This window comes from Cupressus sempervirens, chromosome 2 (assembly GCF_028749045.1).
Source record: "Cupressus sempervirens isolate cs-2001-9-10 chromosome 2, ASM2874904v1, whole genome shotgun sequence".
NCBI lineage: Eukaryota > Viridiplantae > Streptophyta > Pinopsida > Cupressales > Cupressaceae > Cupressus > Cupressus sempervirens.
Window position 1 is genome coordinate 217005090 of NC_143119.1, and position 17465 is coordinate 217022554.

Genomic DNA, 17465 nt, shown 5'->3' on the forward strand with positions numbered 1-17465 from the left:
CTGATCGAAAACATTATTCTAGACAAAGATGACAATTTTTCAAACGAAAGATTGCCTTTACTGGTAAATGTTCCACCGGCCAAACCAGATAGAGGTAATAGAAGCTAGCAATGCCGTCCGATCCAAGCGAGAGAAAATCAAGGCCAAAGTCAAGTCACCAAATTCAACCCCACTCGCAATTGACGTGCGCTTTGTGGGCCAACAAATGGCGTGCAATTATTGTAAAATGTGTGATAAGTACAACCTGTCCAGATTGCCCACCTGCGGGGAAATTGTAGCCTCCATTTTTATATTCAAAGAGGGGTCGGTAAATCACGCCAGGGACGCGGTACCGTTTTCATTCTTCGTTACTAAGTAAACGCGGTCTCTATTTCTCTCTTCATCGCATGAGAATTCCATTCATTGAAGAAATCCCCTTCATCCAATTCTATTCACTAGGAAGATTTTGAGCTTCTCTTGCACTTTGCAGAGGCTTTTTTTTATCAGAAGAAAGATGAGCCACCATCACGGTCACCGTCACGGTCATCACCACCATGGGCACCAAGAAGGCGGGTTATACCCATATGCACAGCTGCCACCGCCAGCAGGGGCTTATTTTGCAGCACCGGGGGCTTATTCTTTAGCGCCTTACTCCTCTAATTTCTATGCAGAGGAAGAGGCAAAGAAGCACAAGCATCGTGAGCATATGGCTGAAATGGGAGCTCTGGCAGCGGGGACTTTTGCCTTGGTAAGTCTATACTAGTAATTTTGTTATATCACACCATATAATTATTGTAGCATAATGAAATGGATGATTGTATGAATGAATGGCAGTACGAGATGCATGAGGCGAAAGTGGATCCGCAACACGCAGCGAGGCATAAAAAGGAGGCGGAAATAGCTGGGGCGGTGGCTGTTGGGGCGGCGGGGTATGCTGCGTATGAACACCACGAGGCCAACAAGTATAAACCTCACCATGCTCATCACCGCCATGGCCGCCATCATCACTGAATTCAATCAAACTGCAACCCTACTGCAGTTAATAATAATTTATATCTCATCTACCTAGTGGTGTGTCTTAAACATCACACACTAACCAAGAAATTAAGCTTGGAAAAGTAAGTCAAACTTTGACTATTTAACACTTTTACTCTAGGAATGAAGCATTAGTGTGTGATGTTTAAGCCTTTAAGCCGTTCGGTAAAGATCGGATTCTTTTTTCAACTTCTTATTCTTCAGAAGTTTGGATTGTTATATTCAGATTCCCTATTTAATCAATTTGTGCTTTGTTTGGTCTCGTTAAAATTGATGTATATTATTTGTGGGTATAATTGAGAATGCTATTTAATAGAAGAATATATTAGTAGAAGTTTTTTTTAAAAACTCATGCTTTCATTCTGAATAATCTGTATAATACGATCTTCCCAGTGATGTGTAAAATTGGATATTATATGATCTTCCCAGTGGTGAGTAAAATTGGATCTTCCCAGTGGTGGGTAAAATTGTACTCTTTTCACAACTACTAATTCATGAGAGGCCTGTATTGTTATTTGTATCTTTTATGAGAAGCTTGTATTGTTATGTGATCTTGCTTGTATTGTTATGTAATCTTCCTGTTCAATAGATGTACCCTCAATTAGGACTTGTATCTTTTAAGGGTGCAAGGGTTAAGATGATAGTTTTTTATACTTTTGATTTAAGGGTGCAAGGGTTAAGTTGATAGTTTTGTATACTTTTGATTTATTGTTGTGTACGATTGAAAAGATTAAATATAAATTGTCCTTTGCATAATAAGTTTCCACAATTGAAATAATTAAATACAAATTATCCTTTGCATAATAAGTTTCTACTATTGTCCTTTGCATAAAAGATTAAATATAAATTGTCCTTTGCATAATAAGTTTCCACGGTTGAAATAATTAAATACAAATTATCCTTTGCATAATAAGTTTCTACTGTTGTCCTTTGTATAATAAGTTTTCATTTAGAAATATTATTTATTATTATTTGAGGCTATCATGCTTTAATTGCTATGGTGGAAATTGTTTGGCTTTGTCATGCCCAAACCCCAAGGCAAAAACACACAAATTTTTTTTTTAAATAATAATTATTATAATGCTCAAGTTGATAAGTTTGTGATTACATGACAAGAAAAGATTCACTTCATTACAACATAAGTTTATAACTCTTGTGGAGGAAAACATCGATAAGATTGAATTTTCGTTATTAAAATGTTATCATCATAAATCACATTATTTTATTAACTACACAACAAGATATGAAAGTTATTTAAATAACATCCCAAAAGATTTTGGGTTAAGATTAATCTGAAAATATCTAATCAAATAAAATCTACATTTAAACTTGATTTAAATAGCCAATTAACCTTAAAAAATAAAACTACTTAATACTCAAAATTTAAATTTTATTATCAATGTAAGTCTAACTTAGAAACTATATTAATTTAACTAATCATTAAATTAGAACTTTTTAAGATAATTAAACCACTAAATAATTAAAACTATACTAACTAAGTCTAAACTTAATCAAATTTAAAACTAAAACTAAATTCTAACATTACTAACTACCGATACTTTATAACACATACTAATTCTTATAAGGAATTCTATTAAATCACTAATAGAATTTAAAACTAACAATTTAACATTTAACTATATTTAACATATGCTAACTAGGACATAACTAATCTAACAAAATAAACTAATATACTAAGAATTACCCAAACAAAATAAATTAAACAAACTAAACTAACATACTAAAACATAACTAACTTAACACTTTATTAAATTAAACTAATTACCCTTTTTCAAATTAAAATTTTATTTTAAACTAACAATTTAAAATTATTAATAAGTAAATTATAAAACAATACTAACTATCAAACAAAACTAACCTAACTAACTAACCTACTAACTCTACCCTTTTATTCTAACTTAATTAAAACATTTAAAACAACAAATAACAATTAAACTAACCTACACTTACATCTAAACCCTACTCTAACCCCAAACTCCCACTGGTCACATCGGTCTCCCCTTCCCCCAAACCCCTACGCAAAACCAAGCGCTGCAACATGTACAGCGCTCTGCCCAAGGGTGGGGTCAAGCGCAAGCCTAGGGCCTTAATACATGCGCAGGCCCACACGAAAGGTGGCGCCCAAACTAGTTAGAGAAAAAAATAAACAAAACTCCAAAACAAATTTAAAACTTTACCATGGTCTGCAAAATTTGAGATGTGATAGGGTGACGTCATCACTATGATGACTAATGACTTTCAAACATTTTTAATTCCTCCTTTCATGCTGACGGTTAAGGGAGGAGATAAGGCATTTAAGTTACAAAGTTTTATGGGTGAGAAAGGATATTTAGTTTATATATTAATTTTAAATTATGCTATACACCATTTTCTATTATCATAATAATTTTAATTTAATTTTACAAGATTTTTTAAATGTTTTAAAAAAGAATATTCTCTATAATAAAAGGGCATTTGAGTTGTTTCCCCATACAAATTCTAGAGACTATATGGCTCTTGGATATAACTTTTTTTTTTTTGAAATTTATCGAAGTATAGAATTACAATAATGCATGTATTTTTTTTTTCTGTCTATATTTTTGAATAGAATTAAACACATGGATACAATAGTTTGAAGCCTATTAACACCATATTTAATATGATCTCCTATATAACTTAAATTTGCAATGTATCGATCATAGATGTTATTTTCTTTCCTTAACATGATTGTCATTTTGAACATAAAAGAAACATAAAAGGAACTTGGGTATTTGCTCAATTAAACCAAATCTACATCCATGATATAATTTTCGTTTCCAACATAGAAGTAAACTTGAAATTTACCTAATTAAATCAACACCATTTCCATCTTATTTTGATGTGAATCCATCCAAAATAAAGTTTACAAAATTTAATCACATGACAAGCAAATATGCTCAAAACACCAATTTTATTGGCAAACCTGATTCAAGGCTCAGCTGGGAAAGAATCAGGAAGAAAACCCGACTTCGTTGCCAATTACAACAAGGTTTTTTTTTTTTAAATACCATTTTACAATAGGCTCTCAATCCCAAATTTCAACAATTTAATCAAATTTTCTTCATGACCCTAATCAATAGATTTATCATATTTTCTGCAACTCATTTCTAGAACCATGGATGAAGCAAAATCTGATCAGGTGACCCAACAACATGGCTAAGAACACTTCAAACACATACATGCTCATACAAGGTTTTCACAAAAAGATCCACAATGAATCAATACTAGGGAAAGGTGGATTCTTCCAACTAGGAGAAGTCAAGCACAACACCAAATCAGATGCCCAATCGGAGCTATTAACCAAGAACTTTCGTTCTGTCATTTAAACATGCCATACTCATACCAGGTTTGTGCTGACGGGTAAGGGCCCATAACACCCTACCCTTTCTCCCTCTTCTCATCCTGAGAAGAGACTCTACACTAGTTGGAGTCCAACTAAACAGACCTTTCCCAAAATTGGTCACTTCTACCCTCTCCAAGGGTGAGTAATACCAAAATACCCATGCAAGGAAAAAAAATGCAAACATAAACATGAAAGAAAAACAACCAAAATAACATGGTTTTCAAATCTTCCCAACATACCCACAAACATACAAACATTGAAGCAACAACAAGGTAGCATAAGCATGAAACAAGGATAAAATCTGAACAAGGGAGATGAGAAATCCAACCTTCACAAAGAGGTAATGGTAATGAACAAGTTTGAGTAGAGTTTCCTTCTCCTTGCTTTAATCTTCAAGAGCTCCTCTCTAAATGTAGAGATTGGGTAACAACCTCAACTAGTCCAACAAAGGTCTCTAAATAAGCCTCAAACTCAACCACCCAAAAAGAGCAATAACTATTTCCACCCACTAGCAATTCTAGAAACTCCTAACTCAACCTACACTATGGTTAAACCCTAAGTGGAGATGAGGTGAGGTAACACAAGATACCCATGGTCAAATTTCGCACAAAGGCAAAAAGAGACTTTTTGAGTGACCTCAAAAGTCAATAAAAGGGGCTTAGGGGTTGGAAAAGACCCTAACCCATACCCATACCCTTTGGGTAGAATAATTTCATGTTTTAAGCCTGAGGAAAAAGGTTTAGAGCCAAATAAAATCTAGGAATAAAATAGCACCTTCTAACTACTCTAACATGCAAATAAGCACTAATCTGGATTAGGGATGACTAACCTCAATTAAGAACCTAATAGAAATCTGACACTAACTTAAACCAACTTGGTCCAAAGGTTAAACAATTAACCCTAAACAACACATCAAAGCACATAAACATTTTACGAGTGTCAAGCAACACTGAAAGAACATAATTACAAACATTTAACATTCACTGAACAAAGAAGATACATACATATATCTCACAATACAATACGTGAATTACGAACAACAAGGCTTCCAAAATTAGCACAAAGAGATCAATTCTGTTCCTCCGTAGGGTTTCTCGGCTAAATATCTACACACTCGTTGCACACATCAGTAGTCCCATAAAATCACATGTACATAAATGTATACGTATTCAGAAATTCACATAAATTAAAACATACATCAATAAGGGTTTTTTCATCCTACTTAATTCTTATCATTTAAAATCTCTTAAATCAAAGTCTCAATCCTACATTTACTGATTCCATCAACATACATATACATGAAACATTAAATGACAATCATCAAATATATCTGAAAATAACATCACACAACATGAAATAATAAAGTATGTGCTAAGCATCAGATAATGTCTCGACATCTCGAGTCGTGAATATCAAAAAATAATAGTAATGCATCACTATGCTATGATGGGTCGAGGCGAGGCCTCACAGGCTCTAATTTTTTGTAAGAGATTGAAAGTGCACGACTCTCACTTGCATTATTACACTCATGACAAAAGAGGAAAAGAGTAATATTTTTTTTAACGTAATGATTGTGTTCTACATATAAATTTATTGCAAAAGTAGAGTCCATTCCTAAATTTACAATCTAATAATATTTTAATAATTTTAATGCCACTTACAAGTCATTTTTGTATTTGTGTCAATGTGATATTAACAAGATGATATTATTAATTTGACAACTATTAATTAGATATCTCTGATCTATCTATGTAAAATATGATTGCAATGTTTATATTATAATTAAATACTATAATAAATGGCATTTTTAAATGGATGTTTTAAGATTAAAAATATAAATTGTTGATGTTTGATAGCTTCAATGGGAAAAACCTATATATAATTATATATGAGATATAATTAATTTATATGTGTTCATTATATTTGATTTATAAGGTTATTGTTATTATATTAATTATATGATTAACTAATAGACATATCCCTTTATGAGACATGTTATGCTCAATATAAATATAAGAGGTTGTTGCATTTTAAAAATGCATACCACACATGACAACTTGCAAAATTTTACATTTACAGCGATCCTGGGAAATTAACATGGTATTAGAGCCTACCTACAAATGTAGAAATGGAAAAATACATAGACTATGTGCATATAACATTGAATAAGACAAAACAAATAGAATATCGATTGTCCAACTATGGCCATATCTCTTCAGAAGGCAAGAAAATATAATTAAATTTATGGCAGAACTGGTGTGGGAAGTGTCTACAGAGGCTAATTCTACTTCCATTATCAATACGATTAAAGTTTTAAAGCCAGAGCATTCAAGGCAAGCTCAATAATTTTTTCATTCACTAGAAGACAAGATAGATTCTTCTACTTATGTTTCTCTATTATAAGCCTTCCTGAAGCACAAGGCATTGCCAAAGGATAAATCAATAAATGCACATATCAATGTCAGTACCAATTTTAGGGTTCTAACGAGTTGTCCAACTGTCCATAATAGTCTTATCACAATAAGGAAGTGTAGCATACCCATTTGACCTAACAGTTCATGTTGGTTAACAGTGTTAAACTGGTCATCACACAAATCAAGAGATATAGTCGATTAGCAAGTAAGGAGAGACAAGAATCTAAGTATAAACAAGAGCTCTGAAAGAGCTAGAGTTCCTACCTTTTTTTTAAAAAAATTATTATTTGTTAAAGGATACTGATTGAATAGGAAAGAGAAACAAAGGCAAAAAGATAATTTATGAGAAAAATATTAAACTCATTTGCAAATATATAAATGCATCACGCCCAAAGTTAGGTTAGCAAACAATTATTAAAAGATTCAGAATTTACTACTTACCTCATGCTCCAAGTGCATTTTGTGTGTGTGACATTGTCGGTGTAATTGAATAAAAAGATAATAGCAATTTATATTATGTGATTTTAACGTCCCTTTTGGTTTGATGAAACCACCTTTGATCGGAATGGTTGTGCCACACAAATCATTTTTGTCCAATGAGATCTCTTCAATGTTTGGCAACATTCCAAAGGCAAGAGGAAGGGAGCCACTGAAACTATTTAGTGCCAAATTCAAGACCTCAACTAGCTCAATTTGTTGATCAGTCAAACCTTTCATTTTAAAATGTTCCCTTAGTTTATATTATGCATCAAATTGAAGTCTTAAACATTTCACTTTCACATTTACAAATGGAGATAACCTTAATATAGTGTCTAGTTCCATTAGTATTCAAGGAAAGTTCTTAGTAATATAAATTGTTTATAGTGCATTTTACAATGTAAATGAGCCACAAAAATTATCCATTATGAACCCTTTCATGTTTTAAAATGTTAATGAGCCACAAAAATTTAGAAGATTTGTCTACAAGTGGGAAGTAAAAAATCAACTTGAGTTAAAGAGGCGGAGTGTGCAAAAAGAGAGAGCTTCATAATATATCCATCTTTTTTAGACATCTAAGTTTATGGGAACTAACTCTTATATGCACAATTAATATTTTTTCTCCATTTGACTTGATGTAACTTTTAGTTATAATTTATTTGATATCTTAATAATTAAGTTTTCTATTGACATGTACATACCATTAATTTGTCGGCAATAGATAGATTGTTAGGGCTGTTAAAGTGGTCCTCGTAAAATATTGGGTGAAGATGAACAAAATATAACAAAATAATTATCACAATTTTTTAAAAGGAAAAAGAGTGAAAAATATATAAATAGAAAATAAATAGAAACTTTGAATAAATATTTTTATTTGAATTAATAAATTAAATAATTAGTTATATTCGTAATTTTAGCTATATGATTAATTTAAATATATTTGTAAGTTGTATTGTTTAATGTTCTTCTTGATTCTGTAATGGTAAATATAATTATTTTTTATTAAAAATTAAAATTAAAATTTTATACCAAAAAAATTATTTAAATTTTATGTCTACTAACTAAATCAATAAATTTAAATATACAAAAATTATGTCTACACTCAAAATTCTACATTAAAAATTAAGTAAAAAGCTTACATTTTATTAGATAGCAATTTAAATATCTCTCAATATTGAAAGATAAATGTAAAATATAGATATAATATATATATAAATAATATTTTGTAAATGTTCTATAAAAGTTTATACAATATAATGAAATAATAATCTAACTATAGTTTTTCATTTGAGAGATAAAAAAAAAAGATATACTTAAGTGTTTCTAGGATGTACCTTCAAAACTCGGTTTAATATAATGAATGCATTTATTATTTTAATTAAATTTATTTTTTATTTAACATATGATCTACCATAATCTTTTTGTTAAAAAAATTAATAATTATTTCAAGTGTCTATTTACGTTAATAATTTTAAAGACTGTAGAAGCTTCCTTAGTTCATCGAGAGGTGTAAATGGGGATAGAGAGGTAATGTGAAGTGACATCACCATGATTTTGACTCAATCCATGGAAAAGTTTCCATATGGAATGATAGAGGCCGACAACCTCCTCCCTTCCTCCTTCATGTCAATGGTTTTAAGGCTTTGAATTCAAAGTTTTAATGTAGAAATGTATTAAATTTGCCTTTGTTTCGACTACACTTCAACTATCCAAACACCTCGTACCTCTACTTAAGGAAGTCGTTGGCCCGCTCACCTCACACCCGCTGATCGCTTAACCCTGCCAATTTTTCTAGAGAGCCCAACTTCCTCCGAGGTCTAGGATCTATGAAATCTCAAGTCAGCCAATGTGTAGACAAGCAATATGCACATAGACTTGTTGACTCACATGCCCTAGGAGGCATTGGTTATGTAACGCCCCGCCAAGGGACCCAAAAGAATTAACCTAAAGTTTCACTAAGTTTGCTAAACATTTTTTTTTTTTAAAGTAAGAATGTATAACATACACATCAAACACATAGTAGCGGAAGCAATAACATGTAATCATCGATAACCATACTTTGCAAGTTACATTTCTTAAGGATCCCAAGACGTTGAGTCACATTTAAATTTAACTAATTCTAAGTCTAACAACTATCACATACATATGAAAGAATAATCAGAAAGTCCCATGTCCATAATATACATTTGATCCGAATGCCTCTTGGCAAATTAATTCGGAATGCTCAATCATCCACTGTACAAGTCACAGGGTATGAAAGGCTTAAAAGAATATACATATGTAAAGATAAAGATACGACATCCTCAAATTCACGATACAAAGTACCATAAAAATATATGAAACTATTCACCATACATGATACATCCATACATCCATAATGATAAAACATCTATCATAAAATCTAACCATCCATCATAATAATCCAAGAACATAGTGAAGGTAAATGCCAATCACGAAAACTCCAGCCACAGTGACCACGGAACGGATCTCAATGGTAAGAGTAAAAGCAATACCACCCGACCGCGTGGAACCTAAATGGTCCACTCCCACCGCGCTGAGGAGATAGTCTCAAGTCCCAAATAGGATAACAAAACCTATAATCATAAATACTCTCTAAGTCCAGGAAATCCTATAAGTATGCTAACTCAAGGGTTCCTAGAAAGATCGACATCTAAATCCCAGAGGTACCACAAGACACGTAGGAAACCTAATATGCAAGCGGGAAAGTGTCATCGCAAAAGTCATGTAGAAGTTACCCGAGCAATCCCTTAGGAATCTTGGGTCCCTACTAATCCTTGCGGCCACTAGTATCCTCTCGTACTGACAAGGCATACTATGGAATGCAAGGTCGTAACCAAGCGTTCTCTCTACCCCATCCTAGTCTGTACTAGCACTCAAGGCATGGGAGAGAACATACAATTATCTTATTAGGTTCATTTTCCCTCATTTAGTGTAAATGTTTTCACTTATTAAAACAACTTACAATGGGTTACTCCAGGTAGCCTCTTAGGGCCCCGATCCCCATTGCAAGCCACTTCCCGACTCTACACATAGATAACCTACCCTAGCTCATGAACTCATAAATCAAAGAATCATAATAAAACCACCTCAGTCCTATACAAGCAACTGAAAAACATCATAAAAGATAATCCACAAAATTACATCAGTTCTTCATGAGCAACAGATAATATCAAATAGTAATCATGTAATCACGACAGTTCTCTATCAGCAACTGAAGGCATCAATGATAAGTCACAAAATCCAATGGTTCTCCAATGAGCAACCAGAAAGTAATACAAGTATAACTGATCGAGACTCAGAAATGGTTATCAAATATAACTGATTGAGACTCAAAAATGGTTATCAAATATAACTGATCGAGACTCAAAAATGGTTAAGTCAGGTATCTTAAATACATACACCTCAACTTCACACAAGAAGATTGGAAAGCAATAGCAATCAGTAAATTCATCCATCATAGAGCATATCACACATCACCATGGTTGGGTTTAGAAAGATCGAGAACAAATCATCATAATATCACAATCTCATAACCCTCGAGCCTCTGGTAACATCCTAAGACTGGTCAAAACTAAACAAACCCAAGAACCCCAAAACATAAACAACATATGGAAAACATCAAGTAACTCAGTTGGTTTAATTTGAAAAATATAGATTTGAGTAAAACAATAAAGTTTAAACTTCAATTTGCATTTCAACGTTCATTTCAGGTGTAAAGATTCTTAGTTTAATCCACCCACTAACCCATTCATTTATATATATAAAATTACCCTTATTATAAAAATCGTTTTCCTGAAAGAATAACTCGAGGCTAATCAATTATTTGTTTAAGTTATAAAAGTTACTATTATCAACTTTTAGATAATTATAACTTATTGAAAACAAGTTCATTAAGTATTATCAACAATAATTAAATTTACAACTTTAATAAATAACTTTTGTTAAATATTAATTAAATCAAATTTAATTAAAATAATTAATCGTCAAATAAATAAATAAACATATTACATTCATTACCAAGTTCATTTATTTATTAAGCATTAGTACAATTAAAATTATAAATTTGTTTTAAACATGATCTAAATTATTATTAATAATTTATAAATTAAACTGATTAATAAATATTAAATAATTAAATAATATTTATTAAATAACATACATTAATATTGACTAATAAACATATATTATTTAACAAAACTTATTATATAAAAAAAACTTTAATATTTAAAAGTTTACTATATGTAAAAAGGGAAGGCACATATTATACCTTCATGTGATTTAAATCGCTGCTGGTATTATTTTAAGCCGTCGGCCTTAATTGTTTAAGAGCCGTGCGGCCCGTGTCCCACTGCAAGTACACTGCGCAGGCCAACGAATTCGCAGTACAGGCCGCGTCCGCCACCAATTAAAGACAAGCACGTGGGGTAAGGTTTTATGTATTTTATTTTATTTTTGTTTTATTATTGCTATGTTTAAATAAAACTTTATTATTATATTTGTTTAATTTACATTTTATTAAATATGTTTTAAATTAAAGTTTCCCTCTCCAATAGTAATAAATTTTATGTTAGTATTTATTATTACTATTTAAAAAGACAAATCCCACATTGCATGCATAAACTTATTTGCTTTAAAATAGTTGTTTTTATTAAATAAATTTATGTAATCAGATTTTATAAATATACAAATTTTATAATGCAAATATTTTCTTCAAATAAAGCCATATATTTTATTTTATTTTAAAGTTTAATACGAATTAACTATATCTCTTTTCACTATATGAATTTAAATTTAATTTTTATTAAAAGAATTAATAAAATTAAATTCAAATCTCTCTCTTTTTTTTTTTTTTTTTAAAAATTTTTTTATAACAATTGCAACCATAATCTAATAGGAAAGATTCTTTAACCATCTGAATTTCTAAATTAAAATTTTCTTTTCTTAAATCTCAAACCCTTCCCATTTAAATATTATGTATACAGAAGTTTATTGACAAGCATCTGATAATTCCAATATTGTAATGTTTAAACATTCATCGTAGAGAATTCAGATCTACAATCCACAGACACGAAGAAGACAGGAAATAAGAAAATTGCGTAAATGATCAGCGATCAAACACAAGACCCTACCTGATCCTGATGCTAATACGAAATCCTTGAAAAACTATGAGAGAATTCGCTCCCCTTCAATAACTTTCTTCTGGAAATCTTTCCTGGTATCAGCCTTCTGAAATTCGCTTCCAAAAGTAGTCTCCCAAAAATTCCCGTCCAAAAAACGTATCCCAATTCGTGTCCCCAAGAATGAACCCCCCAATGTTGTGATAAGCAAATTTTCTCCTCAAACCGGGGCACTAATTGTGCGTTCACCCGAGAAGACTCTTTGCACAACTCAGTTAACTCCAAATTAACCTTTATTATCTTTTCTTATTCTTTTGCATTCAACTTTCATGCACATTAAGTTGAATTTTTAAATAACTTTATTTAATATTTCACTTGACTTCTATTCTTAATTTATTTATTACTTTAATCTTATGTGCACTTTTAAGAAATTAAAATAACATTATTAATTTCTATGATTTAATCTTTTAATTTAATTCTCATATTTAAACTCATGTTTAGATCATGCGATCTAAAATTCTTAATAATTTAATATCTTTCAACTTTTAATTTATTTTAGAACTTAATTGATAACATATTTAATTAATTTAAGTAACAATAATATTTAGCATTTATTTAAAAATGAACTCCAAATATATTGTTATTAAATTAAATAAATATTATCCTGTTCTAAATTTATCTTTGAATTTTAATCTCCAAATTTAATTCTTTTAATTAATTAATTAATTAATTAAATATAAAGATATCATAATAATTCTCTATTAAATTAAATCATTAATTAATCTTTTTTAATTAGACTTAATTAATAGAAAATACACCAAGGACTCATAAAGCAACATACGAAAACCCATCATAGAAAAATACATACCATATCAAACAAAAAGGGTTATAACCACGAAATTACATCATTTGATGCATTCGAAGGGTACTTAACTCAGATACTTGTCCTAATTATCAATTAGGACAATTGGCTAAAGGGTTTAGGATTTGGACTTAAGAGTTTATCTCCTCTTTCTTACCATTGAGACAGTGCGATAGGGTACGCTCATCCTGACAATTCAGGGAAGTCGATACCCGGTACCTGCAACCTGCATAAAATCCACACATGTACAAACACAATATTCTAAGCTAAACAGACAATGGCAGGAAGTGGTGCATCGTGTAGATCCCGACTAGCAGGTGACTACAACTCCCTTCCTTAACCACATCAGAAACACCATACATAAATAAAACAACCACGCACACCATACACAGGCAGTATGGGGTAAGTATCCATAAGAAGCACATGGAATAATAAACCATCTAACTAATCATCATCGATAACTGAAACCATTGAATAATCATCATACATGCATGAAATATAGAGTACCAAGTAATCTCATCATATAATAAACTGAGTGTAAACATTATCTGGTAATCTCTAAAATAATAATACTAATCATCAAACATAAATTGGCCTAAAAGATTTTGGAAAGGATGACAGAAATGCGACTTAGGGGCAGACACTACAGGTTAACAATTATTGACATGGAAATATAAGAAACGGTCTTTGAATATGGCACACCAAGAAAAGATGACTCGTACACCATAAAGTATTTAAAACCAAAGTGGTGTTGACCACGACGACATTTGAAAGTTGGCAAAATGCACAAATACATTTAAAAGGTGGCAAAATTATTTATTTTTGAAAAGGTGGTAAGTCGTAACATATCACATGGCATATACTTAAATCAAATATTTGAAACATAGCACAAATAAACATTGTTTTGGCGGCAGCAGGTCATATATTACTGACATGAGTCAGTACAAGGCATTTATAATATCGTTCATGTTTCCGCCAGGTGTTAAGCGGACTTGAAACATTCATCAAAAATATTTTTGGTTGTGAGTGTTTTTTTGTGAAAGACATTCTTCTCTATAGATTCCATTGTGAAGTTTTTTTCTACAAACTTATAATATCTCTACTGTATAAAAGGTTGAAAATGCAAACTGGGTATATCCATGTCTTCGAATGCAAATGTTTTCTTGACATCTGGGTGATTCTTTGACAGCGAATATGAAATGATTGTCACTGTGTAAAAGAAAGGTTTGTTGCTATGAACTGGATACATTCTTCTTGACTGTGACAGATTTGTTTTGTTTTGAAACTTCAAGGTTTCCAGGTTGAAAAAGCACAGATTTTGTATTGTGAAGTATTTGCCGATATAGTCTTATTATTTCATCTTCTCCTATGCATGCACAAAATGAGATGAATAACGGGTTCATCTTCAAAAGAGGCATTCTTAAGGTAAAAACAAGTATCTTGGAATGCATGAGGGTTTCAAAATAACGAAGATAATAAAAATGAGCAACTTCATGTATGTTTTTGCAAAGGTATGTTGCAATATAGTTGCAATTCATTCATTCTTGTTAAAAAGAAATAAAGGGAATGAAATGTCATTTATTCTTGTTTGAGTTTTGAGAAAGGTTTGAGATTTCTTGAATACAGTCATTCTTAAAAAGGGGCAAAGATATGAATTTCAGTTCAGTCAGGGGTTTTAAAAATTTTAATATGAAATGCATGAAATTTTTTGAGACTGGGTTATAAAGAAATTTCTTCAGTCTTAAGTTTGGCAAATGACTTCGAAATAAGAGCACAGTCAGGCATCTCTCTTAAAGACGACAATTTGTGAATAGGGATTTCAAAGAAATTTGTTTCTTCTCAGAATGATAAACTCTAATTGTCAAAAGGCAAAAATATTTTCATTTTTTCTACAATGGGTTTTTCTTTGATCTTAAAAATGGTATTCTTCAAAGTTTTTTTTGTTTTGAAGTCACTTGAAGGATTCAAAACCAAAATATTACTTGTTCAGTTTTGAAAAAGGATGTGACTGACAATTTCAAGCTATAATGGAGTCATTTTGGATCCTAAAATGGCATTTTGTAAAGAATTTTTTAAAATGCTTGAGGTTCTTCAAATCTAGAAATAACTCATGCACAGTTTGGAAACTTATAATGGTTGTTAGTTTGTGAAACTAGACAAATTCGAAACTAAACTATTTTGAAGTTAGTTTCTTAAATAGCATTTTAAAAAGAAGTTTTTGAACAACCCTAACTGGTTTAGTTAGGTTCATGTAACTTATCAAATTCAAATTTTATCTCTATTTATAGAGATCATTTGTAATCCTTAGATGGTTATGTGTGTATAAAGCATAAAAAGACATATATACATTTGAGGAGCCCTGAAAAAAGGTTGAAAGTTTTATTATAAGCTTATGTACATGTATAGATGTCATATACACATTTGTATACGTATATGAGGTTGTAATCACAGCATTGATAAAGGGTTAAACACCTTGAGCAGTAGAAGTTGTTGATTGTAAAAGAATTGGAACTCAATAAAGGATACAGGTTCATGGAGTGGTTTTTCTCCCTATGACGAAACCATGAGGATTTTTGAGAGTTTTCCACTTGGCACAAAATTGGTGTCTCTTCATTTTGTGAGTTGGCATTATTCTGTTTATAATTAATGTTTACATTTTAGTGTGATTTAATTACTCTGCTACTGTAAATTGTGAATTGAATTTAATGAAATCAGATTTTGGGATAATTTAATAGTGTTCTGATTCACCCCCCCCTCAGAACCCTGATACTTCCAACAAGTGGTATCAAAGCGTAGGATTCCTTTTAGGAATTGTTCCAGGGATATTAATTAGAAGTCATGGCACAATCTGAAGGAGCTTCTCTTAATAGGGCTCTATTGTTTGATGGAAACGATTATGTTTTCTGGAAAGTGATGATGGAAGCCTTTATACATTCTTTAGATGTAAGAATGTGGGATGTTGTAAAAACAAAATATACTATCCCAACAAAAATCCCTATTGATGCAGATGAAAAATTGAAATTTGAGTTGGATAAGAAGGCAAGATATGCCCTTCTTTGTGGTCTCTCCAAAGATGTTTTTGCTAAAGTTGTTTATTGCAAGTCAGCTAATGATATATGGATCAAACTTGAAACAATATATCAAGGAGATGAAAATGTTAAAGAGTCTAAACTAATAACTCTTAAAACATAGTTCGACAATCTGAAAATGAATGAAGATGAAACCATTGCTGCATACTTCTTAAGAGTTGATGAAGTAGTGAATGCTAGAAAGTGTCTAGGTGAAGAAATAGAAGAACATGATGTAGTTTCAAAAGTTATTAGGTCAGTATTACCTAAATTTGAAACTAAAATATCTACATTAGAAGAAAAGAAAAGCTTCTCAAAATTGACCCTGCATCAACTTCAAGGAACATTAACTGCATACAAAATTAGAATTAGCAATCAAGCTAGTTCCTCACCAAAAGAATCAGCCTTTAAAATTGAAAAACACGATGAAAGTGATTCAGATCTAACAGATGCTTTAGAAGCATTACTGGTTAGAAAAATGAGAAAGAAATATAAAGGCAAACCTAAATGCTTCAGCTGTGGACAGTTAGGACACTTCATTGCAAAATGTCCAAATGTTGAACTTGAAGATTGTGATGAGAAAACTGAGAAATTTTCAAAAAAGAAGCCTTGTAATCAAAACAAAAGATTCAAAGACTATAAAAAGAAAAGTCTTTTGTCGAAAGAGGATTCAAATGAAGAATATAGTGATGTTGATGAAGAAGGGGAAAGGCTATTCATGGCCGAAATAGTTCATACCCCTAAACCTGAACCCAGTGAATCTGAATCCTCATCTGATTCAGATGTAGAAGTAGATCTTGAAGAAGAACTTTTGAAATCTTTGCAAGAACTTAAAAGATTAAAAAGGTTAATTGCCAATCATGAAATTGAAAATCAAAAACTTCAAGAAGAGTTCAAGGAAGCAAATTTGATTATAGAAAATCAAAAACTCTTGCTTGAGGAAAAGGATAAAAAACTAAATGTCTTGCAGAGTTCATCTGAAGAATCTACTAGTCAGAAAACAAAGTTCTTTTTCAATAGTTATTATTTTAATTGCAATATTTATGGGCACAAGGCTATATTTTGTGAAAATAGCACTAGTCAAAGAAAAAGAAAGGTTGTTAGGTGCTT

At 31.2% G+C, this 17465-nt stretch overlaps 1 protein-coding gene across 1 annotated transcript; it reads left to right on the forward strand.

The window, feature by feature from the left end:
• The first annotated feature begins 235 nt into the window (after positions 1–235).
• LOC149571827 (uncharacterized) lies at positions 236–1284 on the forward strand. Its single transcript, XM_089813233.1, has 2 exons — positions 236–727; positions 814–1284. The coding sequence occupies exons 1-2, from the start codon at positions 494–496 to the stop codon at positions 988–990; spliced, it is 411 nt and encodes a 136-aa protein (XP_089669359.1). The 5' UTR covers positions 236–493; the 3' UTR covers positions 991–1284.
• The last annotated feature ends 16181 nt before the right edge of the window (positions 1285–17465 follow it).

Bases quoted from the DNA above. Each gene is read 5' to 3' on its own strand.
- LOC149571827 (XM_089813233.1), top strand. From the start codon at position 494: ATGAGCCACCATCACGGTCACCGTCACGGTCATCACCACCATGGGCAC. The intron at 728-813 runs GTAAGTCTATAC...AATGAATGGCAG, and splicing joins CAGCGGGGACTTTTGCCTTG to TACGAGATGCATGAGGCGAA.